Source organism: Aethina tumida, chromosome 4 (assembly GCF_024364675.1).
Source record: "Aethina tumida isolate Nest 87 chromosome 4, icAetTumi1.1, whole genome shotgun sequence".
Lineage (NCBI taxonomy): Eukaryota > Metazoa > Arthropoda > Insecta > Coleoptera > Nitidulidae > Aethina > Aethina tumida.
In genome coordinates, this window is record NC_065438.1 from 25,336,540 (window position 1) to 25,363,666 (window position 27,127).

Sequence of the window (27,127 nt, forward strand, 5' to 3'; positions counted from 1 at the left end):
CATCAAATGTTCCAGTCATTTTATAAAAAAATACTACTATATGATATTCATCCATACAGTTACATTTACAAAGCAGTTTCGTTGAATAAAAACCATGGAAAATGTTGCCACTCTAATTAAATTTGGAATTAAGTTGACTTGTGCCAAGTTGTTCAGTACTATATGAACAGGACCAATTATTTTTTTTTGTTTTAAATGAAAAGATGGTTTTGTGATATCTCATTTGAAAAATATTTCTGTGTTATTTTGTTGGCTAAAATGGGGTAGTTTTAATGAATAAAAAAAAAGAATCTGTATATTTCTAAAAAAAATTATTTTGCTACAGAATATAGGTATTATAAGTTCTAATTTTGAATTCTTCATTGTATCTCAGTAATAATAACAAGTGAGGGTTTATCGCATTCATTTATTTTAAATATAGAACAATACAGTTTATTGTTTTATCTGCCTGGAAAATAGTCCGTATTACCTCTGAAGACCCCAGATTTTTTAATATATTTTTTATTAATTAGGTGTTTAAATCCGTATTTCAGTTCACAAAAGAGGAAACGTAAAAATAATAACACATTCGTTAGGAATTTAATCAATTAAATCAAGTAAAAAACATCAGCAGATGGCAAAGCCGGTGGTGGAATTTTTGACCCATCGGCTCCCATGCCTGTGACGATGATCGGTCAAACTCCAACCTTGATCCGAAACCTAATAAAAAAATTAGAACCATCAACTCCAATAAAAAAATCGGATGTTATTAACGGATTGAGGTCATAAATAAAATAAAGACGTGTGCTAAGAATCGTGAGGGATTAGCGGCGTGTTTAAAACCGAGTAAATGCATCTGAAAGTAATGAAACATGTTTACAAAACACGATTATTCATGAGCCTTCAATATTTTGTATATCGTACTGACTGAGTGTATGAGTAGGTTTTACATTCTACACCAACAGATGTAACTGTAACCTGGGATGGAAAGTACGGTCGTAGTTTTTTAACTAGTTTCTGTAATTTACAAAATTACTTCTAGGAAACCGATGTCACGGTTTTACCGTACAAATTGGCTGTTTTGGTAAAGTGGTGTGGTAGTTTTCTCTTATATATTTAACAACATACTAATAATACATTTAAGAGTAGAGTTTGCTGGTGAATGGAAACAAAATAAACAAGTGGAAAGGTACATTTTTTACTTTGGTGTTTGTTCAAGCGAATTCAGTTGTTAAACGTAAACTTGGATGAACTACTGGGGTGAAAATTGTATATTTAGACAACTGCAATTGCCTTGTATTCTTTTATTTCCACGCAAGTGTGATACCTTTGTGACTTTGGTAGTTTCGATGCAAATTTCCAGTTTCGATCAATAGCTACTAATCTATTCAGTTTCAGAACATTCAAACTGACAATTTGTAACTTCCTATCGATAGATGTATTTTGGACGGACTTTAAATTTACAACTAACTGTTAACAATGTTTCGTTTGAGTTAAAATCTCAAACTTGCAAACATATTTAAGTCAATTAAATGTTACATGGTATGTTGCTTATGCACAACTACATATGCATGAATATATATGTACTTAACACTCAATTATCAAGTTAGTTTATTTTTTATGGATTATCTAAAGTAGTTATATTAGAAGGAAATAAATGTCACTGCTTAATTTTTTGGAATATATTGGTTCTTGTATATATATATACAAGAACCAATTTTTAATTTCCACAATTAATTTACGGAAAGTGACATATTAACAACTAATTAAGTTTTGATTTATTTTTTGAAATTTTCAAAAATATGTCTTTAAAGTATATAAAATATCAACAAACAACAAATATTGCAAAATTGCGAACTAATTTATATCATAAAAAAGAAAAATTATATATACATATCATAAACAATTGGTTATCACCAATAATTATGAAAATTATTAATTTACAAAATAAAAATGGGGCGACATATTTAAACATTTCTTAATTAATTGACGAGAAAAAAGCATTAGTTTTTCTTTTATTTCATTTTAAATTTTTAAAATAAAACATTATTTTTTGTTTAATTTTACATTTTCAAATATACATATTTTCCAAGTTATATTATATTATATATATATATATATATATATATATATATATATATATATATATATATATATATATATATATATATATAAGAAAATCAAAAATTTATCGTCCTTATATTTTTTCAAATGAATTCGAAAAACTAATTAATGCTTTTTTCTAAAAATTAATTCAGAAATGTTTAAATATGTCGCCCCATTTTTATTTTGTAAATTAATAATTTTCATAATTATTAGGGATAACCAATTTTTATATATATACATATATCAAAACAGATTTTTATAGAAAATTTAGTTTTTTGATATATTCATTTTTTCAAAAGTTATTTAACATTAAAGTTGGATTGATTTAAAATTTTGACATTTTTCTCATTTTCTAACGCATCCATCAACTTTATGGGAAAATTTTATATGAAATTTTTTGTACAGAATTCAATTTCCTATAATTTATCTCCGAAAAAGTTTTTTATATTTTTTACAGATCATAAGCTACCTGCTGAAAACTAAAAAATTTAATAATTTTAATTTAAATAAATGTTATTTTATTGCTTAAAATTAAGCATTTTATTTAAATAAATAGATTTTTACTAAAAAAATTGATTGTTTATTATAATCAAAGTAGTATATATCGTTACACTAACAGACTTTTACTACAACTTGGCAATTTTTTTCTGTATTCACTTATAACTAGCAATGTCACTTTCCGTAAATTAGTTGTGGAAATTAAAAATTGGTTCTTGTATTTTATATTATGTCTTTCTTACTTAATTTGTTGTGAAAACCAATAATGTTTTTTATCATTTTGAACACCTAAAATTAAGACTTTTTTTGTAATTTATTCAATTTTACATATCTAAAATTATATTAAAAAAATTTTTGTGTAAAATTAATAGAAAAAAATTAATTATTCATTTTTGTTAATTAGCTCTTATGTCTCTGTTTTTAAATTTCAAAAATTCGTTTGTTCTTGACAGTTTGTGAAAAAATTATTTTCATAATTTATATGATTTTGAAAAATATTGATCAGGACAAAGATTAATTAGTGGATAATTTGTGTCTTTTTTGTTTAAACTTTTTTCTTTGAAAAACATTTTTTAAAATTTATTTAAAGTAAGTAATTAAAAAAATAAATTTGAAATTATTTTCAAATCAAATATATATTTTCTTCTTGTAATTTTTTTTGTACAATTTTTCAAATTTATAATTAACGGAAGAAGCTAATCAATGTTTAATTTATCAATTTTATTTGCTAATTAATTGCAAAATTTTATGTCTTCTATTTTCATTTGTTATGTAAATTTGTATGATTTTAAAAATCTAAAAATGTTCAGAGGAAAAAACTACTGGTTAATTTGCCGCCGGTTTGCAGAATATTAATTGTAAAATTAATCAGATCAAAAAACTAATTAGTGGTTAATTTGCCACCAGTTTCAACCAATTAGTTGAAAAATTTAAATATTTGTCTCTCTTATATTTCTATTTTTAAAGCTAATTGTTGTCATAATTTGTATAATTTTGATTAATGAAAACAATTAATTAGTTTCAAAGAGGTGGCTAATTGCTGTTGTAATGAAAATTCAACTTTGCAGTCTTCTTTAAGCCATAACTTAAGTGATTCAAACATTCAAAGAAAAAAGGACCAGGGTTAAGAAAATATTATTATTAAATTCGTATATTGGGTAATAAATAAAATCACTTGCTTCTATAATTGAAAATTAAACTGTGTATTTATGTAAAGCATCTAAAACAACGATCTTAATCCAATGATCCTGAACAATCGACTCCTTGAGTACGTTTAAGTGCACCAGCATAATAGCGAGAGCCCATTTCAGTGGTGGCTGTTAGTATAATTATCCGTTTTAGTTGAACCACCTTTCAACACACCATGCAATAATAACAACAATAACACCGGTCGCAATGCGAAAACCGCCGCAGACTATCATCATCCGCCATCATAAATCCGTTCGCATCACTAACAAGCAAAAAACGGTCGTGATTGTTTTTGTTTTGCTTAATAAATCCGACCGGGCATCCGGTCTTTGAATTGTCGTTAAACACACAACAGTCAATCATCTAAAGTGCTAAACTGGGCGTAATGTGGATAATTTAATGTGGACCCGTCGGTCTGTTGCCGTTGCAACGAACACCGCATGCAGACGATATGCAAATCGGGCCTTCCGCGAGCAAAATGTGCATCATTTCATTTTTTGTTGTCGCCGCCCTGCTCACGCCAAGATTGATGGCTGACGCCCGTTCTCGCGTTTTGCTCCGTTTTGGATATTGTCGACGGAGAAAATTAAATACCTGCGGAAAGCGGGCGAAAGCTAACGGCTTTAATGGCTTGGAAAGCTGCACCGGCTTATAAAAAGGAGCGGTGGAATTGTGGAGGAGAGACATTATAGTAAGTTATCTTGTCTTCTTAGTTTTTTGGCCAACTACTTCTTCGCTGAATTAAATTTATTTTATAGTTGGCGTGGATAAAAGTGAATAACGGTGACTACCCAATAACTTGGTTACTAGGAGACCATAAATAGTAAAACAAGTTTTTACAGAACACGTCGGTCGAAAAGCAAGCCAAATAGTTTCTCTCTAAGATTCCATTCCTAAGGTAACTTGCATCCATCTATTTTACCACAGCCCCTTAGTTAGTTACACTTAGTTACTCCATATATTTGCACATTAAAATGGGAAAGACACAGAGGAAACATAAGAAAACTCCCAAGCATCGTCGCTTGTCGTACTCCACGTACATTCGTAGAGTTTTAAAGCAAATCCACGGAGACCACATGACACTCTCGAGCAATTCCATGATAATTATGGACAATTTCATGAAAGATATCTTCGACAGACTCACTGAGGAGGCCTCACGATTGTCCAAATGTACTATGACCAGCAGGGACATACAGGCAGCCGTTCGTCTGCATTTGCCTGGGGATCTTGCGGACCATGCAATCAGCGAAGGTACCAAAGCTTTCTCCAAATACATGCAGTCATTTAATTAATGTATGTATGTATGACTCAATAAATTTTTTCCATATTTAAATGTTCGTTTATGTAGAAAAATAACTATAACATTATATTAAGAGGCTTTGTCATTTTGACTTTTTCTACTACATACTGGTCAAAAGTGCTTACTCTGACTGAATTTTGAGATATTGATGATATGCTCATATCCATAGAGAAAACGCTTTTCGATCGGTGTAAGGGGTCCCAAGTGAACCTAAATGGCAACTTCACTGCTTGTCACAAAATTAATGGAGATGTAGTTTTGTCAGAGCTGTGACGTATTTATTATAGGCGCACTTTTGCTCCTTCTTTCCCACTACGGGACAAACTGGAGATTTTTACTGTCTCCCTCAAGATTCAGTCGGAATAAACGCTTTTCGATTGTTGTAAGGTCTAACCTAAAACAATGTCACTGCTTCCAACTATTAGTCAATCAGACGTCAAAGAAACGAACCAAATCAGGCCTCTGAAGATGCTAGCTACTCGTGCTAGCGAAACGTCAAGAACAACAACAATCTTTGATCAATAAACCTGAACCAATTTAGATATCTGCTGGTTACAGAAATATTATATTTTTGAAAACGATGAGGCAAAGATTCAATGAAATATCGGCAATGATAGTTTGAAATCAAATTTCACGACCCAATTAATAACCACAATTTATCTAAATTTGATGCTTTTTGGTGTTGCATTTAGATCCGGACTTTATGATGGCCATTCGAGAATCTCAACATATTAATATTTTAACTAATTTTTAACAACATTGGATGCATGCTTCGTATCATCATTTATAAAAATCCATGTAACTGGTAAATTATCGTTGGCAAATGGTTCCATTACACCTTATTACATTTTACTAATAATTTTTTATAATGGTCTGACCATGCTAAAAAAAGGAATCAAAGTAAAACTTTTCTTCCACTGCCTTTCGTAGTTTTTGTAATGTGTCTGGTGTCCAAACTTTTATTAGGAGGTCGATGGTCATATTTTTTCTCATTTGATTTTATTTTCTTTAACACGTATCCTTCGCCAGATAAGATAATTAATTCATTTTTGTGTAAACTTTTAGTTTTATTTGAATATTCTTTTTTGACACCAATGGTTTCTTTACTGAAATATATTCTTGCAAATTTTGTTCATTCAGTCGACATCTTATTGTTCTATTAATTCATTTTTTATTTGTCTAGAAGACAAAGGATGTTATTTACTGATTTTTCCAGTTTGTCAATAAAATAAGTTTTTTGTTAGGATATTTTCTTATTGAATTTTCAATTAAGTGTGTTGTTTCATATTTGTTAATACTCTTCTCTGGGGTGCAATATTCATTTCTTCCCAATGAAGGTGAGTTATTCAATAAAATAATATACAGTAGGAAATGTGTTTGACTCGTCTGAATCTAGAGAGAGATATCATGCTCGACAGAGACAGCCGAAGTCAGCCCCGTAGTGGGAGACTTACTGTCTCTTGCATACGTGATGTCTCTCTCAAGATTCAAATGGAACAAATTCTTTTGGCACTGAATAAATCTTACTTAGAATAAATTCTTACTATTGAGTATTCTTAACTAGTGCCACAAAATGTGAATATGATGAATTTGGATAACCAAAACAGATTAATATGTGCGTTTAAACTCACAAAAATGTCAACCTCAATTTTGATTTTTCCTTGTCTTGCTTGGAGCAGATTTTTGAACTCGTGAAGTATATTTACACGAATTGTATCACTTGAATATTTAAAGTTTTATTAGTACAAATAAGTCGTAATGGGGATTTTAATTAATTGTACACCAATATTTTGTATCCATTATTATGAGTAACACCTTTTTTCATGGAAAGAAACAGATACTCAGTAATATTTGGATGCATGGTTTGCCAGGCATCCTGCAGAACCCCGTGAACAAATCTTACTGATTACTATACTTTTTGTTCTTCACCATTTCCCATAAGTTTTCAATGGGGTTTAGAATGAAGATTGAGATGGCTTGTTGATAACATTGAAATTTTTCCTTAAAAACCACTGCTTCAAACTCCGACCAACAGAGTAATGTTTTAATGCCATATTTTTTTCTGAATACGGTAGTCTGTTGTTTCTCAATATTTCCCTTTATACAAAAAACGACCCTCTATTCTATGGGGAGAATCCATTTCAAATCTCGAAAAGCAGCTCCATACCATTACTGATCCATCGTCGTCGTTAACAGTGGGTATGGTATATCTTAGGTTAAGCCATTCGCTTTAGTTATAAAATCCCATCACTACTAACCGGATTAAACTTGGATTCATCACTTCAGATCACTCCTCTTCAATCACATCGAGACTAACAACATTTTTTTTTTCAAAAATCATTTTTATTCATCAATATAATCTCCTTTTAGAGTGATACAATCGTTCCAACGCCTTTCCAACATTTCTATACCATGTTTATAAAAGGATTTATACTTTGCTTCAAAATAGGATTCAGTTTCGGCAATGACCTCCTCATTCGAGCCAAATTTTTTCCCTGGAGCATTTTTTTGAGATCAGCAAAGAGCCAGTAGTCGCTGGGGGCTAAATCTGGCGAATACGGGGGGTGGGGAAGCAAATCAATGCCCAACTCGTTCAATTTTTTTCATGGACTTGTGGCTTGCTGTTTTGTTCCACTGAAAGCAATCGCGGAACCCACTTGGAAAAAACTTTTTTTGATGCTCAATTTTTCATGAAGGATTGTAAATACGCTTCCAGATGATATCTGTGTCATTTCTGCAATCTCACGGACCGTCACTTTGCAATTTTTCATTATGATTTTTAACTCACATTTTCCGGTGTAACGGCTTCCAATGGCCTACCCGAACGTTCCGCATTGTTTGTGTTGGTACGACCACTTTTAAACTCAGCGTACCACCGACAAATCGATGGTTTGGATGGAGAGGAGTCCGGGTAATGTTTTTCAAGCCATTACTGGGCTTCTAAGGTGTTTTTACCCATTAAAAAATAATGTTTTATCAACACGCGAAACTCGCTTTTCTCCATTTTTCAAACAAATTACAAAATGACTTTACTCTAACCTCAATAATTCTGCAATTTGTGGTCCGATCGACGTGAAATTTTTACACGTTTCATGTAAATGTTCGTACTCTATGGAAACGTGGCCAGTTTGGTACTACCAAGACCATTCCTGGGTTAGTCTCGGGACTTATTGAACGATGTGTTATATATACTATTAAGTGATGCTTTGATTAAATTTTTTGTAAGTAATATAACAGAAATATTAAGCAACAATATTATATTTAGCTGTGTACAAGTTATGAGCCACCCTCTGTAGCTTGAAATTATGATTTATTAAATATTCATCTTCATATTTATGTCTATAAAAAAGCAAGTATCAATCTGAACTACCATCGGAATTAAAACTTCTGCTTGAAGGCTAATCCGCTGGTGTTTTATGAAGATGTAAAATGAAGAGGATAGCGAACAATCAAAAGCGGTTGGGTAATATCTAGAAAACATCCAGACACAATAGTTAGTAGTATTCTTTACCCGTCTGGAAGATTTGTTTGTGTAACAGCCGAATAGTAAACTACCGCGTAGACGTGAATTGTTGCCAGATAACAAACACGACAATGAGCGCATAAATTCCTGCAGATGTGGAGCCTTTCAATCCTGCAAAGCATTCGGCCAGACGTGCATTTCGACGTTGTTGCATGTCTGAAAACCGCCGACATTACGTTTGATTTCTATGGCAAACTTCCAATCATCGCGAATGGACCGATTAAAAGTTTGCAAACATGCCACTCAAATCGTTTTTAATGATACGATGATTTTATTGGTGTTTCCTTGAATTATTTATGTCGAACTCGTTTTTGATAGCCTGGCTCAGACGCCTGTTTATTGTGTTTCCAGCTGGATGATGATTCAAGTAAATAAAATGTTTTTTAATTTTATAAAAAAATAAATATAATATTAATCATGGGAAATAAATATTAGTAATTTAGTATTTTACTAAGAAGGAATTTATTAAACCTGAACATGGTAGACATTTTTAAAAGCTCTTACCTAGTTTAAAATTTGCTGGCATGCTTTTTATTGGACGTAAGTATACCAGTGCCCATAATTTCAGCAATTATGTCTCCATCAATAGCAAATAATTACCTAGAAATTGATTTTAATGACAATCGTTAAGTTTTATGTCAGTTACAGTTTAAACGAAATTATAGACAAATTAAAGGATGCTGTAAATCAAAAATAACGAAGTAACTGAGGGTAATTAACCAATTTCAGAATTAGCACAAGTAATTTAATTTCGGTGAAGAAACTGTACCTAAACCATTCAAAATGTCACTAGAATTAATGTGCATGTGAATCACAGTGTAAGCTCACAATAACGTTTTGTCATAAAACTATTTTCTCTTATAACAAAATGATTTCATACATTTATCTTGGTGTTTACTTAAAATATGAATAATTTATTTTTGATTAAATTTGAGATTTAAATCCATAAGAATGACAAATGATTAAATATAACATATTGTGGGTTTGGTGGAGCATTCGTGGAATTGTTCACTTTGAAGTGCTAAAACCTGGACAAACTGTTACTACAGATCTTCGCTGTAAACAATTGAATAGAGTGAACCAATCTTTTGTAGAAAAGTATCCGACAATATTGCATTGCATACTGTGCAAGCCGAACCCTGGAAAAAATTAATGAAATGGGATGGGAGGTAATACCTCATCCACCATACTCACTTGATATTACACTCTCGAATTTCCATTTTTTCCGATTTCTACAACATTTTCTTAGTGAATTATGTCCAAAATGCCATTGATATTTATTAGTCTGGGATTGAAAATTTGCACACTAGATGTCAAAAGGTTCTTAATAATGAGGGTGATATATTATTGATTAAAAATAAAGACTAGAAATTTATTCGTTTGAATTTAATGTAAGAAAGCAACATTACCTTCTGGTCCCCCTATTACTTTAAATATAAAAAATATTTAAGCAGTGGATGAGCCACATTAAATGGCTCAGCAAGTCCACCGAGTCTAATTAATAGCCTTTCTTTGCCTGACGGCCAACTATTAACGGTCATATTTAAATGAAGCAATAAAAACTCATAAAAATGCGGCATTGGGTCATGTTGACCCTTTACGGCCATTTCTACTACAATTGATCAACACTTGATACTACCTACACAGAGTGAAACGAGTTTTCAACTGCCCAACATCTGTTAACTACCAAAAAAATAGCAGGATTAGTTATTAAGTTGAAGCAACAAATCTCCAGATTATGATTTGGTTTGTGTTTTCATTATTTCCGACCGTTTAAATACATATTTCCAACCTGTCATAGTTATGTTCTTAAGTAATTGAAAACATTGGTATGTATATTAAACATATGAAGCACTTTCCAACTATAAATTTACGTTTTAGTTTTTTTATCCAATGTAATATATCATGATACATTTACTATAATCACCTGAAGGATTTTATATTTATTTATTTACAGCTATTTTCTGGTGGGTGGCATAATACCCACAAACCATTTACATATGTAATTGCACGAAGTCATAACGTAACTAATGAAAAGGTAATTGTACACTAGATTGCAAAGGAAAATAACACGAATCAACAAAGACATAAAAGTATATCGCTTTTTATGGATTTGTAAACTTAGCAAGACACCGGATGTTAATTAAGTACTAAACCCAAGAATTACCAGAGGCTTCGGTAGCCTTGAATTTTTTCTGCTCTCCAAAAACCTGCACCTTTTACCCTTTTTGACATTGATGGACGTTGACCCATTGTTTGCTTCCAAAAAAGTTAACCACTTCCATACAATTTCTAAGTTTTATTCAACAGTAAACCTCTCAACAGTTGCGTCAATAAAAGAATGGGATGAATCCGTTAAATTCTTAAATATTCCAATAAAATGCTGAAAAATAACGTTTCTATTAACATAATGTATTCGAAAACCCAGACGAATAAATAGGCCAAAAAAACCACCGAGAATATTCTCCCAATTCACCGACAATATTATTGAATAAGCGCGAGATAAATATCCTTTCGTGTAAGTAAAATATACCGCTGCCGCAACAAGAGGATTTGATATACATATTTCAGTGATGCACCCACATAAATCCACCCACATTTTGACACATTGTCGCCACGCTTTGTAATAATCACCGCCGCAATATTCTTCATCCCATCCTCGGGCTTCCGAATTCGTTGCTTTTGTCGTCGGATTGCGTGGCTCAAATTGATACGGGACAAACGGGACGTTGTATGGGTAAATTAATCTGGCACTCTAAATTCTAATTGACCGGTTTACGGTTTGGGTCCAAGGGATCTGAGAACTGGAGGTGTAATGGTGTACATTCATTTATTCATTCATGGTTCTTCGTGTTCATTAATGGCAATTAATATGATTATTAAATTTCGGACTTGTTTCGAGGATGTTTTCTTTATAAAGGTGTGTGTGCCTTTGAAACATGAAACATGTAAATAACGTGACTGGAATTACACTTTTTATAATTTAAGAGGGTCACATTGATGAAGGTAATAAACATTTTTCTTATGTGTATTCATGAAAAATTAGATAAAATTCAAGTATCTTTGTAAACATTCTCTTTATCTTTGGGAGAGAGTTTTTAATATTAAATTAACTACATATAATTGTAAAAAATATTTATTAAATTATACTATATATAATATGTCATTAAAATAGAAGTTATATGATTTTGAAAAATTTTAATATTTATAATAAACTATGGCTTATTATAATAATTCAAGCGGAAACAATATTATGCACTTAATAATTAGGGAAATAAAATAATTCAGACAACAATAAATAATGTTTTCTTAAATAACTAAGAGTGTTTAAAAATAAATTACAAATAAGAAATATAATAAATGTTTTAGTAATAACTTTATAAATTATGGAATCCACCAAAATATTAGATAAATTTAATTTTAAAAAATTATGTGTATTTTGTTAAGAACATGTATTTGAAACTACATATACTATATAAATCATTTTTGGACGAATTTAGGAATAAAAAATTTCTTGAAACAACTATCAATTCTATTCAAAAATTAGATATTTGTAATAAAGTATTATTTTGCTTGTTTTAAAAAGATGTGAGTGGGTTGAAAATTGTATAAATTATTAAATAATTGTTAAATTTTCTTATATTACAGATTTTTATAATCTGTCTCATTAATAAAAACAAATTAGTATTCAAAAATTTAAATAGAAACAATGATAATAATTAGGGAAATAATTCAGATTACAAATATTGACAGAAGTTTTTTTAAATTACTAAAAATGATGAATAAAAAAGAACTTGGATACATATTACGAATAATATAAATGCCTTAATGATAATTACATAAATTTTGAAACCAACCAAAGTACGTTAAATAAATTTAATTTTATAAATTTAGATATAAGGATGTTCTTTAAATATTTACATACGTATTATTTGATTGCATTTTGTTAAGGAATGTGTTGTATTTGGAACTTCATATTCTACATATATCATTTTATTTTTAGACACATTTAGGAGGAATTCAAAAATTCCTGATTGATCCTGAAATAATTCAATTGTGTTAAAAAATTAAATATTTGTAATGCTCTATTATTTTATTTGTTTTAAAAAATAAATAGTTTGAAAAATGTATAAATTATTAAATAATTGCTAAATTTCCTTATATTACGTAAAATATCAGTCTTATTAATAAAAACAAATTATTATTCTAAAAATTCAAATAAAAACAGTATCTTGAATAGTTTGAAAAATATTAATATTAAATAATTAATAAATTTACTTGTACTTCGACTCATCAATAAAAATAAATTATTCTTTAAATATTCAAATTGAAACAATATTATACACTTAAGAATTAGGGAAATAAATAAGATTACAAATAATGACAGAGAAATCATTAAGTTTTCTTAAATGACTAAAAATTATGAAAAAACTTATTATATCTTTTAAAAAAATCTTATATTATATACTGTTAATTTATTTTAAATTGGCCTCGAATAGCCATAAAAATGTGTAAATTATATATTAAATAAATAAAAGTCAGCCTCATTAATAAAAAAACTAACTATTATTCTTGAATAAAACATTTTGAAACATATTTCCAATAACATATATAAATACTTAATAATTAATTATTTGGGGGATTATAAAATTTATTGGTGTATCTGAAAAAAATTAACAATTGATAATTATCAAGGTATAAATATCGCAATAATTATTCAGAAATTTTATTATTATACATATTTTATGGATATTCATGTTACCTTTTGTTCTGTTAATTGAAAGAACATTTCTTTGTTTATCGTGGGTATTACATGTATAACTATTTCATACATACGTTGCAAAATTTGATCTGAGAACAGATAACAAAGAAGTGCAGGTTTTGTATAGAGGAAACCGATATACATATATATATTTTTTCACTTGGAAATTTCTTTTGCTTTTATACATGAACAGCCCAGAATTAAATTTATGAGCTCTGAAAGACATACACCCGGTTATTTAATTAGTAAGCACCACATAATTACATTGCAATAAAATTTTCTGCACATACACCCACTACTAACTTTGCTTCAAAGTTAATCATGCATTTTCCTAATTAACACTTGTATGACTTCCGAATTGTCTAACCCAGTTTCATAATTCATGAGCATAGTGCACAGAGAAATTTGATAATTATTTCGTCGACATTAAATGAAGCATTAATTTAACATGGAAATCTGGACCTTAGTTCAAAAGTTAACTGCGACTAAATGGTTCACTAATTTGAAACGCCGATATCAACTATTTTCACTAATTTGATGCCGTTATTATAAATGAGTCCAGCTTGGTGAACATATTTTTCTTTCGAAATTTTAGTAATTACTTTTTTAAATTGTTTGTGGCTGTTTCAGCTATTCCAATAATGCCTGCTGTGTTAATAACTTGGTTGGTTGCCGCGGAAAATTTGTTCGAATGCCTAAGTAAATTACTAAAATTGCTGTGTTGATTAGACAATAAATATGACTAACACAAAATAGTATTACTAATTCCAAGTTGTTTTTTATGAATATGTTAAGTAACACCCATTTCTAAATATGTGATAATATGATAATTTAAATAGTTTTTTTAAACAAAATAATTATCGATTTCTATTATTATTAAAAATAAACGTTGTGTTTATTTTTAAAATAATGTGTAACATTTAAAATTTCAGTTGGAACGTATTTCGTAGTTTTGTAAAAGAATCCTTATATGAAATGTTTGTGCGGTTAAGTAGGGTAATTTATTCTGCGGTTGCTGCAGTTTTCTTCAGTACGAAAGAAAAAGTAATAAGAGAACCACTAAACAAGCTTCAGTCTCGAGGATATAATATTAGCCAGAGAAGTGACGGTGTCGTTTACCCCAAAGGGATGTGTCCAATTCCGGTGCAGAGGAAACCGACGCGTCGTCGTGAAATATGCAGCTGAGCACCGACCTCGTTTCCCAGCTTCCCTCTCATTAAGATCGTATAAGATATTTCTTGAAGAATCATCACCAATTTACCGGGTTCGTGATATACACGAATCATCTTTGAATTGCTTAATGCATTTTAATCAATATTCAACAAGTAAGATAACTTAAATTTATATTATTTATACAATGTAACTTTTTTATTCAAAAGTCAAAAACTTTAATAATATTTTTTATAAAATCTATCATATATCAATTTTAATGGATGTTAAATTAAACTATATAATTAACTTATCTTACATTTAAAAAATGCCAAAAATTTTTGAGTGATTATCAAAGATGTGTAGTTTAGTGTAGCTTTAAGAGAACCAATCTTAACAATTAAAAATTTTTAGAATTGTTCTAAATGATCGTATGTTATTTTGAAATTTATTAACAGAATTTGATATTTGTTGCCTGATAATAAAAGTTAGAGGGTCAAAACAAATAGTGATAAATTTATAACCTTTTTTTTTCAAATAAATCTTTTATTTTAAGATAAAAATAACAATCGGAGTCGATATAACTTTGTGTTCTAAATGATTATATAATTTGTCATTTTATTAATTGTAGTCTATTATAAATGATGTGTACAGTGGTGGATAAAAGATTTAATCACAATAATTCACAGTTTTTTTCTTAATAAAAAATCAATTTGGTCAGTAAAAAGTATGAAAATTTTATTAATATTCATAAAAAATTAATAATAACTCTAGTATTTCAATATTTTATTGCGTAACCTTTGGCTACTATCACTGGTTGGCATCTTTTAGGCATATAATCTACCAGTCTCTGCAACAAGAATTTGTTGCCACTGCTTCTGTATGATTTGAAGAAGTTCTTCAGACGACAATAAATAATGTTTTCTTAAATAACTAAGAGTGTTTTAAAATAAATTACAAGTAAGAAATATAAATATACAGTAATAACTATATAAATTATGGAACCAACCAAAATATGTTAGAGTTTATTTTTTAAATATTTTCTTATGTATAATTATGTGTATTTTGTTAAGAATATGTATTTGAAACTACATATACTACATAAATCATTTTTGGACGAATTTAGGAATAAAAAATTTTCTGAAACAATTACCAATTCTATTCAAAAATTAGATATTTATAATAAATTATTATTTTGCTTGTTTTAAAAAGATCTTGGGGGTTGAAAATTGTATAAATTATTAAAATTGTTAATTTTTTTTATATTACAGATTTTTATAATCTGTCTCATTAATAAAAACAAATTAGTATTCAAAAATTTAAATAGAAACAATGATAATAATTAGGGAAATAATTCAGATTACAAATATTGACAGAGATATCAAAGTTTTCTTAAATTACTAAAAATGATAAATATAAAAGAACTTGGATACATGTTACGAATAATATAAATGCCTTAATGATAACTACATACATTTTTGAAACCAACCACAATACGTTAAATAAATTTAATTTTGAAAATATGTATCAGTATAAATTTAGATATAATGATATTCTTTAAATATTTACATATGTATAATTTGATTGCATATTGTTAAAGAATGTGTTGTATTTGGAACTTCATATTCTACATATATCATTTTAATTTTTTGACACATTTAGGAGGAATTCAAAAATTCCTGATTGATCCTGAAATAATTATCAATTGTGTTAAAAAATTAAATATTTGTAATACACTATTATTTTATTTGTTTGCATCAACAAGAATTTGTTGACATTGCTTCTGTATGGTTTGAAAAATTTCTTGTTTGCTTTTGTAGTTTTCTGTTCAGGCCGGAGGGTCTTTTCAAAGTTGCTCAATAGGATTTAGACAAGGGGACTGATCAGGGCCATTCAAGCACAGTTAAGTTTGTCACAAGCCACTTTTTAATAATTTTAGACGTGTGATTGTTATTTTGTTGAAATATCCAATGAAGTGGCATTTCTTCCTCGGCAAATGGTGTTATCCAGTATGATTCTGTACTGAAAATGATCCCTCCACTATAATCAAGAGTCCAATTTAGGATCGAGAAAAGCATATCCAAACCTATTGCATCCGCCACCATGTTTAATTGTAGGAATTTGGTATTTAAAATGGTTTCGTTGCCTCACTGGCCATCTCGCAAATGTTGTGTCCAATTTTTTTCCATGACTGTCATGATGTTTTGAGAAGATCTTTGAGGGAGAACCTTTTTATAATAATGTCTATCTTGGGAGTGTTTTTTGTGTCGATTCAAAATTTAACTAAATTAATAAATTTACCAAATTAAAATATAAAAATTATTTTACCAGTAAAATAAATTATTATACATATTATAATTTATTTAGAAAATTATTATTATGAAATTGAATATCTAGATATAAAATATATTTCTTCATATCTTTAGTTATCATTCTGCATTAGGTAGTCAGCAACAAAATTCCCCATTCTCATTATCCGTAACTTTAATTATCTTTAAGTTGAACTTTATCTTCGCGTGCCAGAAAGCACTAATTACGGAATATTGAAGTAACTTAGATGCAATCAAAATTCCAGCTACATTACCCCGTGTAAACAAACTACAACATGTAAAACGGGCGGCGGTGAACGCCCACACAGTCATATGCATGTTCACATGTCTGTGTGCTCATTTCGTCGAGATAAGGCTCCACGTTTTATGCCACTTTAATTCGTTATCTTTCTCTATTAAGTTCACGTGTTCGTATCCGTAGATCTCCATCAGGAAAAAGCAATAAGTCTGCCAGTAGCCGAGTTTCGTTGCCGCGATATATTATAGGTGTTAGGCAGTGGCGGCGTCGTCTACCCCGGACGTCCGATTCCAGAAGGGTGGGAGGCGACGACGCCCCGGTCTGTGCGGGCGAAAATAGCGCCGTCCTCGTTTCCAACTTCCGAAATTTCATTCAATTCTACGGATATAATGGCGCGAAAAAGTTTTCTATTGGAAACTTTGTTAAGTCTACACAAAGACTAATGTGGATTCTCGGTAGAAAATATCACACAAAGATTATCTAGGAACAAAAAGGCGTACTTCAATCGTATTACAATTTAAAATGGTTTAATTATCATATTAAGAATTTTATTTTGTTATGAATATTAACAATTTATATATAATTATTCGTCTTATTCATGTTCATTAATTCTCAAGAGAAAATTTTTTATTAAATTTATTTAAAATTAATTATTTAAATAAGTTAAATTAACAATATTATTTAATTTTACAATAGTCAATATTATAACATTTTATAAATAAATGTATTATTTTTTATAGTGATTTTAATTTTATTTTCTTTATTGAAATTCTGAAATTATACCATTCAACTTGGCATATTTGTTATTTACTTATATAACAATTATTTGTTTAATTAGGTTTATATTATACATTTTTAAAATTACCAATAAATATTAAAAATTTATATAATAATAATTTTTTTTTTAGGTTAAAGAACTGACAAAATAAATTTACTTTATTCACTTACTTTACTTATTTAATTATATTATATTTTATATTTGTATTTTATTTTAAAATAACCAACATAACAATAATAATTTTCAAAATAAATTATAATATTTAGAATAATTTATCTATTTATCTTTTATGTTAAAAAGTGATAAAATAAATTTTACAATTTAATTTGGAACACTTATTATTTACTCAAAAAGACTTTCATTTAGTTAAATTAATATAAAAATAATTTATATTCATTTTTAAAATAACATTACAATAATAATTTTCTAAATAAACTATAAGATATTAGTTTTATAATTTAATTTGGTACATTTATTTACTCAATGAAATTATTTATTTAATTAATTATTTTTATGTCTATTTTAAAATAAGTAACATTACAATAATAATTTTCTAAATAAATTATAACGTCTTATTTTTTAAGTTCAAATACTGCTAAAATGAATTTTATAATTTAATTTGGAACACTTATTATTTATTCAAAGAAACTCATTTAGTAAAGTTAATATGAATTTACAGTAAATATATTTATTTAATTACATTATATTTTGTGTCTATATTCATTTTTAAAATAGTTAACATTACAACAATAATTTTCTAAATAAATTATAAGATTTATAATAATTTATCTTATTTTTTGTGTTATGTGGTAAATTGATTACTCATTACAATAATAATTTTACATTATTTACAATATTTTTATGATCGTTTATATTTTTTTCTCATATGTAAAAATACAAATTTTGATGACTTGATTTGGCATACTTATTATTTACACAAAAACTTTCTTTTAGTAAAAATTAAATTAATACGAGCTCAAAGGCAAATTATTTGTTTAATTTCGTTTATATTTTTGAATTGTAAGACCTCCAATAGCACAATATTATATTTTTATCATATTAAATATTTAATAAAATAAACTTTGACCTTTAACTTGGCATACCTATTTATTTACTTTAAGAAACTTTCTTGTAAAAACTAAATTAACATTCATGTCAAAGCTTCCTTTTAGTTTTACTTCAATAACATAAATCTAAGTCTGATTTTTAATTTATACATATTTATTTTACTTTTGTCAATAGCTTTGATCTTCTATCATTAAAATTGTCATGGTTTATTTACTGTAAAGGAGATCGATCTTTAATAAGTAATCATATCTGACCTTTGATATTCATTCATTTATTTTCAGTTCAGTCATGTCTGTTTTCCTTTGGTTACACAAAGATTTCATAGAATTTAATTAAAAATTGTGAATACATTTCCATGTGATGTTTTTTACAATTTAATTTAAATTCGACCATACAAAATTCTCAGTATTATCGTAACTTTGTCTAGTCGAAAGTTTAATTAAGTACATTGGAAGTAAATTTACTCGAAGTAATGTTTTAAATGATTGAATCATTTTAGAAGTAAATTTATACATATTCTCATTAGATTCCAATATCTTTTGTTCCCTGATTATATTATCAGTGGCAAAGTTTGAAACTACTACTGATTACTTTTTTAAATCAAATTGAAATTTAAACAACAATATAAGAAGTGGGTGTAGCTCATCAAACACGACATGGCTGCTTTCTAAGTTTAAATTATCGCGTGTACACAATCTTGATGACATGTTACACTACAATGCACGATAAAATTCCAACGACTTTATGAAATAATGGCCACTTGAAGATGTTTAATTCGTCCATTTGACTTTATCTGTGTTTGCACAACACACTAATTTCCCAGTCGTAAATCAAGCTGTGTATATTGGGTTAAACAAAGCAATATTTTAACAATTTTATGAATAAGATGGGCACAGTCTAATTAAAATTAATCACCAGCAACTTGTGTCAGAGCAATTTTAATTAATGTTCTCGCATTGTTCGAAAGTTTTTGTTGTTTTGTTTAATTGGAAACAATAACAACCGGACTTTTGTGTGGTTTTAAGCTAGAAAAATCGTGGTTTCAGCAGGTGTGTAAATGTGGATAAATGCGAATACCCATATTAATAATAATTAATACACCGTCCGTTGATCAACTCCCTATCGGGATATAATTTTCCATTCCGCATGCAAAACAGCGATTATTTTCCATTTCTCGACGCCGAACATTTAATGAGGAAATAAAGAAAAACGAAACTAACGAATTCCCATGGCAGATAACATAACCGTTTTTTTATGAAAAAAATGTAATAAACCGGACTGGAACTTGTCTAATTAATAACTCATAATGGTCTATCCACATGTTTCTGCTGCAGAAAACAGTTAAACGCTTAATAGTTTTTAATTAACTAATTGTGAAATTTATGTTTGCTGCCTGCTCGAAATATTTAATGAACCCACGTTGAAAGCACAGTAGATGCTATTGTTTAGTCAGCTCGGATGTTTCGGAATAATTAATTCCGTTTTTATTTGAATTTTCATTAAAAATAGTTCGCAATTTATTTATTGTCAAATTATATTATGAACTGTACTTTTCGGCTATTTTATTACATTCGAGTATTAGTATTAGTTTATTTCAATTAATTAGAGTATAAAATTAATATTAATTAATAATATGTAATGTATATTTTATGTATTAAAATTTTAATTAAAGCAAATTAGGTCATTTGAAATTAAATTTACTCTCAATCATTGGTTAATTTTTGATAAATAAGTAATAAACTAAAATATATAATTTTGAATAATTTTCAAGTAAAATAATTGAATAATTGGAAATTATATATATTTTTTTATTTTCGAAAACCAAATATTAATAATAAAATAATTTTATAAAATATAATTATTTGTATATGTATTTAAACATTCAACTCTAAAATAAAAAGAAAATCTGAAATTCAAAATTTATGAAGAATTTTTATGAATATTTGAATTTTGGATCAAAATGCAATTCGAATATTTGAGAATAGAATAATTGAAAAATCGTATATTTGAATATCTAAAAATTACAAATTTACAAACTAATTTATACATATAATATATAAATGTAAATGTGAAGACGTAAATTGAAGAAGTACTGTTTAATTTTTAAGAAATTCTTATATAAAATGAAATATTTCATATTTTACCTGTAAAATAACCTGTAAATTGAAGAAGTACTGCTTAATTTTTATAAATATTATAATTATTACACAAAGATCAGTGTGAATATTTGAATATTTGGATAATTTTCGAATAAAATAATAGAAAATCCACATAATCGAATAATTAGACATTTTTTATTTAAACTTACATGTAATATTATACACATAAAATGGTATTATTGGTTAATTTTTGAGAAATTCTAATAAATATTACGACTTACACTCGAAATGCAATATTCGAATAATTACAAACATTGTTTATGAAGTATATCAAACTAATTACAATGAACCTAATAGATAAATATTATATATAAAAAATAAACTAATTACTAATTTTATAAAAAAGAAATATTTGAATATTCGCCTCTAAAATTCAGTAATGATAATAATTTTAAATAAATTACATTAAATACAATAAAACTAAACATTTTTATATTATACATACAAATTAATTTTTTTTAAGTATTATAATTTTGGAATAAAATTCAGTGCAAATATTTGAATAATTTTCTAATAAATAAAATAATTGAAAATTCACATAAACGATTAATATAAAACTATAAATTGAAGAAGTAGTACATGTTAATTAGGATTTTCTATAAATATTAAATTTAATTCGAGTATCTGGATATTGGAATATTTAGAAATTACAAATAAATTGTAGATCGAATATTTGAATAATATGTATATTAAAATTAAACTAATATTTAATATTATAATTATATAGAAATTAAACAGTAATCTGAAGAAGTTAATTTTTAAGAAATTTCAATATATTTTATTTAAACTCAAAATACAATAAGAATATTCGAATATTTGAAGGCTTAAAATTACGAATATGGTTTATTTTCATAAACAAATCAAACTGATTATAAACCTATGAAACTAAACATTTTAAATTATACATACAAATTATACTGATCATTGAAGAAATACAAGTTATAATTTCATAAATTCTTATAAAAATTACAATTTAATAAATTCCAAATGCAATTTGATTATTAGAATATTTGATTGAGTAATCGAGTGAAATTTGAATAATTAAAAATTATATATATTTTTTTATTTTCAGAAATATTTTATTAATATTTTATATTAAGTATATCAGAATAAACTGTAAATTTTAATATTAATGTCAATTTTTTATGAATATTTCAAATATTTTATTCTCTTAATTCTCATAATTCTAAATAAAATATTTTTAAATATTGAATCAAATAAAACTAATTATGTCATACTGGATATATAAGAATAAAGTGTAAATTGGAATTACTGTTAATTATTGATGAATATTTCGAATATTTTATTCTTGTACCAAAATATTCGTTTACTTGAATATTTTGACACAGTAAATTATTTTCATCGTACTTTATTTTAATTTTAAATAAATTACATTGAATCCAAACTAATTATTTCATAATATAAATAAAGTAAATTGACAGAAGTACCTGATTATTCGAATAACTGTGTATTAAAAATATTTATTAAATGCAATGAAATTGAGTATTTCGTATTATACATTCAAAGTAAGCTATAAATTGAATAATTATTGCATAATTTTGATTAATTAATTATACATTTAATATTAAAATTGAAGTTGAAAATTCAATTGGAATATTTGAATGTTTGAATACATATTTATATATCTGAAAATTGATATATTCGAAAAAGGACAATATTTATTATTTTTGGAGTACATAAATTTATATTATTGGTTAATTTTTTATGAATTTCATATAAATATTATAAATTGCACTTTAAATTCAATTAGAATTTTATTAAAGGAAGGATATTCTAATTTTCGAAAAATTAAATATTAAAATACATTTTATTTTAAAGTATATTATTACGATTATAAAACATAATCAAATCCTTTGTTTTTAGAAATATTATAATCTTTAAGAAGGACTAAATATATATTATATTATTACTTAAATATTCGTTTCACTTATAAATTAGAATTTTTGTAAACATAATTTGACTGAATATTCTTAAAATTTAAAAAGTAGTAGGTAGGTTGTGTTACAAAATATTTAATTATTTAATGACTAATTAGTGACATTTGCATAAAATACAATTATAAAATCAATGCATATTAGTTAGTTTTATGTCTGTTTTATTGATTGTATCTAAAGATGATTCCAAAGTAAAATTATTTGTTTCTATGTGTATAAATAAAATAAGTAAGCATAAATATTCATTTAACGCTATAAAAGTGTGTTTTTAGTTTCTTATATAATAATAATAATATAATAAACCATCAAATTTGATCTATTTTGAAACTTTTTTATTATTTTGTAATGAAACTTGCAGATAAATCTGGACATTAGTTAGCATTAATGAACCATTTATCCCAACATCGTTCGTATATACTATTATTTGTTTAACCATTTCATGAATTACAAACCGACAATTCCATTTACCTAATTGTAATTTACTTAATCAATATATCCTATGATCAAACTCCGAGCATTAAATTGTATTTCACACATTTCAACAAAACGTGTGTCCAAAAACTTCCGCATAACTTTTCATCCAATTTAAATTTCGAAGCTTAGTAATTCCCTCGATTTGAACTTTTGACTCCTTGCACGTTTTATAGTTCGACCCAGATCGCAACAACAAATTTAATATCTGGACAGGGAATATAGAGAAGATTGTCAATCTTAAAGCGATCGCTGAACCGAAAAAGATGCAACAAGAATTTGCGAGAACGGCTGACGTCGGATTTCTTAAGCCATCACGGCATTCCGGTACCCGTGATGGGTGGAATGAACACCGAAATTGGATTTTATTACGGCGAAATTATATTTTATTTTAACGTAGCAATGTCCGCTTTACAAGTTTTGCGGAGTACGTTTTAACGTTATTCGCTCGCCATGTGGAAATTACAACAGGAAAGACTGGCTGCCTACACGTGAAGTTTCCTTTGTTTGTTTCACAGACTGTTGAACAAAGTAATTATTAGAATAAAAGCCTAATAAATCAGCGGCGAACAAATGATGTAACGAGGAAAAACGATAATAATTCCAATTTGAACATATATCACGCCTTATTTAGTCGCAAGTTCTTTGTCAGTTCACCTGATTTACATAAACGTTCACAGACACAACACTTATATGGACATCGGAACATGAATGACGTGAAGGTGAATCATTAGCATTTTTATACTTAAATCAGGTTCAATCTATCGTCAACGAAACTGTTACGGATTTTTTGAAATCATTTAAACACGTTACAGAGGTCTTTGTTTTGTGTTATTCGTTAGTTTTGTTATTGAAATTCAAGCTGTGGTAATATGGGTACTCCCACAAGTACACTGTTCAGATAAGTTCATCTGTAATGGTATGGTTGGCCTTTTCGTAACGTCAAAACAAATAAATACTCATATTGCTTTGTCGTTTCTTATTTTAGGCAAGGGAAAATGCGTATCATGGAATTTTCTCGTTCGTGTGAACAAGAGTAATAGAATACAAACGTTTTGACCTTTGCATTCCACCTGTTCCGTTTGAAATTTAATATTCCGGAACATGGAAACGTAATCAAACATCTTAATTAGCCACCTGTTTATGTTTAGGATTTATTTTCTTGAAACTTATACTTAAATGTAGTTATTAAAGCATATCAAGGTTGCAAAAAATATGGATAAGGTATTTCATCATCTTGTTGCGTGTAATAGTTTTCGAAATATATTTTCACTGATAATTATCTTGACAATACTCAGTTAAAGATTAAACCAAGATCAATCATTTCTGTATTCAGGAATTACTTTTATTATTACAAAAATACAAAATAAAATATGATATTGTTCCAAATACTACATATTTGTTAAAAATATATTCAGTAGGAAAAGCGTTTGACCCGTCTGAGTTTAGAGAGAGACATCATGCATGACGGAAACAGTAGTCTGCCCCATAGTGGGAGACTTAATGTCTTTATTGCACATGATGTCTCTTTCAGGATTCAGATGGATCAAACTTTTTTGTACTGTATCGAATTATACATATGGAAGTCAAAATATTCTGACTTGTTTCAAAATTTATTTGTATGAATGTCTGAGTTACACTCACCAATTTATTATTCAGTTTTAGGATCCTTAATTTATTCTATTTTTTATACATTTCTACTAACAAGTTACATACAAGGTGTTAAAATAGGTAGGGCAATATCTAAATAATTTTTTAATTCAAAGTTAATAACGAACGAATAATAAAAAAAGAATAAATTGATTTAATATATGTAATTTGAATTTTTGAATAATATTTTTTATTTCAAATATTCTAATATATATAATATTACTACATATAATACAAAAATTTGCCAATTTAATGAACAATGGGAAAACTGGAAGATATAAGGTGATTCTTAAATAGATCAAAATTTGGGACCACGTAGGTCCTGAAGAAAATACATCTCCTAGAAAACGTAGAATAACGAGATGGAGAACTTCTTGAACCAAACCTCTAACTTAAAGTATTTAAGAGGTTAAATTGCTGCTTCTCTTTATAATGTGAAATAGTTTTATAAGGTTTAATTCGATATCTTTAAAATTGTAATAATAACCAGAAAATAAAACATATTTTTCTGTATTCACGAATAATTTTTGTAAAAGAATAATGGATTTAATTTTTATTTCGAATACCCTATATTTGAAAAAAATATAATTTATTGCTATATATAGACAGAAATTGGCTAATTTATTAACCATTTAAACAGAAAAACTGGAAGATAAAACAAATTCTATTTTTCTCAAATTTCTAGTAAAAACATATTCAAATTACATACAAGATGATTCTAAAATAGGTGGTCAAAATTATGAAGCAGGCACTTCCAATATTGAAGAAAATCTAAATAAATTTTATTTCTAAAGTTTTTTCCTTAATAAAACAGCCCTTCAAATTTAAATTCAATTTTCATCGTATTTCCATAAAAAATTAGCCCAATCGTGTATGAATTATACTAAAATACGTATCTACAATTCAATGTAATAAACTTTTTCCATAATGATAGAGTAGCGCAAATTTTTAAGGTCTTCCCTGATCCAGTCCGATTTCATTAAAATTAAATAACACCCCGAAAATAAAATATACTTTTTCCGTATCCAAATATTGAAATAGTTAAATTAAATAGTTTATGTAAGAGAATAAATAGATTTAACTTAATTAAATTATAATTTAAAATTATAATTATAACCGAATTTCAGAAAAATATACTATAATTAGTATTTGCATTTTGTATTAAAATTGTAATATTTATATAAATTCTTCAAAAATTAACCAGGACATACGTGTAATACACAAAGTGGTACCAATAAATTGTACAATAAACAGTGGAATAAATTGGTACATATGTGTAAAACGGTAATAAGGCTTCTACATTTCTTTTTAGTAATTTGCTTCTAAATTTGTCTTTTATAATGTTAACCTGAGAAAGCTACAGCTTTCTATATGTACAGATAAAGGCTGTTGTTCATCTAAAAAAAATGGTTTCTCCATCAGTCACTTTATTAATTTTTAGGATATTTATATGTCCTGGAATATAATATCATAAATTAAAAAAAATATATCTCAACAATTGAACTCTCCAAGAAAACTATCTGAAGTCAAGTAGTTTTATCAATAATTTTACTGTTGTCATTATTTGAATTATAAATTTTTAAGAAATGTACTATATCTTTTGAAATATGAATTATTTTAAGATAACAGAGGATAATTTTATTTATTTTTTTTTTCAGGCCAAAGCGCTAGGGAGAGTATTATTCGAACAAGTCTGCAAACAGTTGCATCTTCTGGAAGCCGATTACTTCGGCCTGGAATACGCCGATAACCATGGCACCAAGGTAAACCAATTAGATACCCTAAAGGACCGAAAACCTAAAAAAAATACAGACTTAAATTGTCACCATGAATAACTTAAACAAAGACAATTATAGGAAACAGCTTGGGAATTAGTGCTCAGGAATAATTAACCAGGATATCTTTAATCCTCCTGGTCCGTTTTGTAGGCTTTTAATTATATAATTTGATTTTGATTCCATTTTTCTTATTTT

The 27,127-nt window shown here is 27.3% G+C and overlaps 1 protein-coding gene and 1 long non-coding RNA gene across 3 annotated transcripts in view; both read left to right on the plus strand.

The window, feature by feature from the left end:
* The window catches only part of LOC109600576 (FERM, ARHGEF and pleckstrin domain-containing protein 2), an 82,059-nt gene that overhangs the window by 33,983 nt on the left and 20,949 nt on the right, over nt 1-27,127 (plus strand). For both annotated transcript variants that reach the window (XM_020016744.2, XM_020016743.2), the window contains exon 3: nt 26,813-26,917. In XM_020016744.2, coding sequence (XP_019872303.1) covers nt 26,813-26,917 — 105 coding nt within the window. The remainder of the gene's footprint in view (nt 1-26,812; nt 26,918-27,127) is intronic.
* On the plus strand, nt 4,167-5,104 carry LOC126265229 (uncharacterized). Its single transcript, XR_007547771.1, has 2 exons — nt 4,167-4,669; nt 4,721-5,104. It is a non-coding gene; the product is annotated as an uncharacterized LOC126265229 (long non-coding RNA).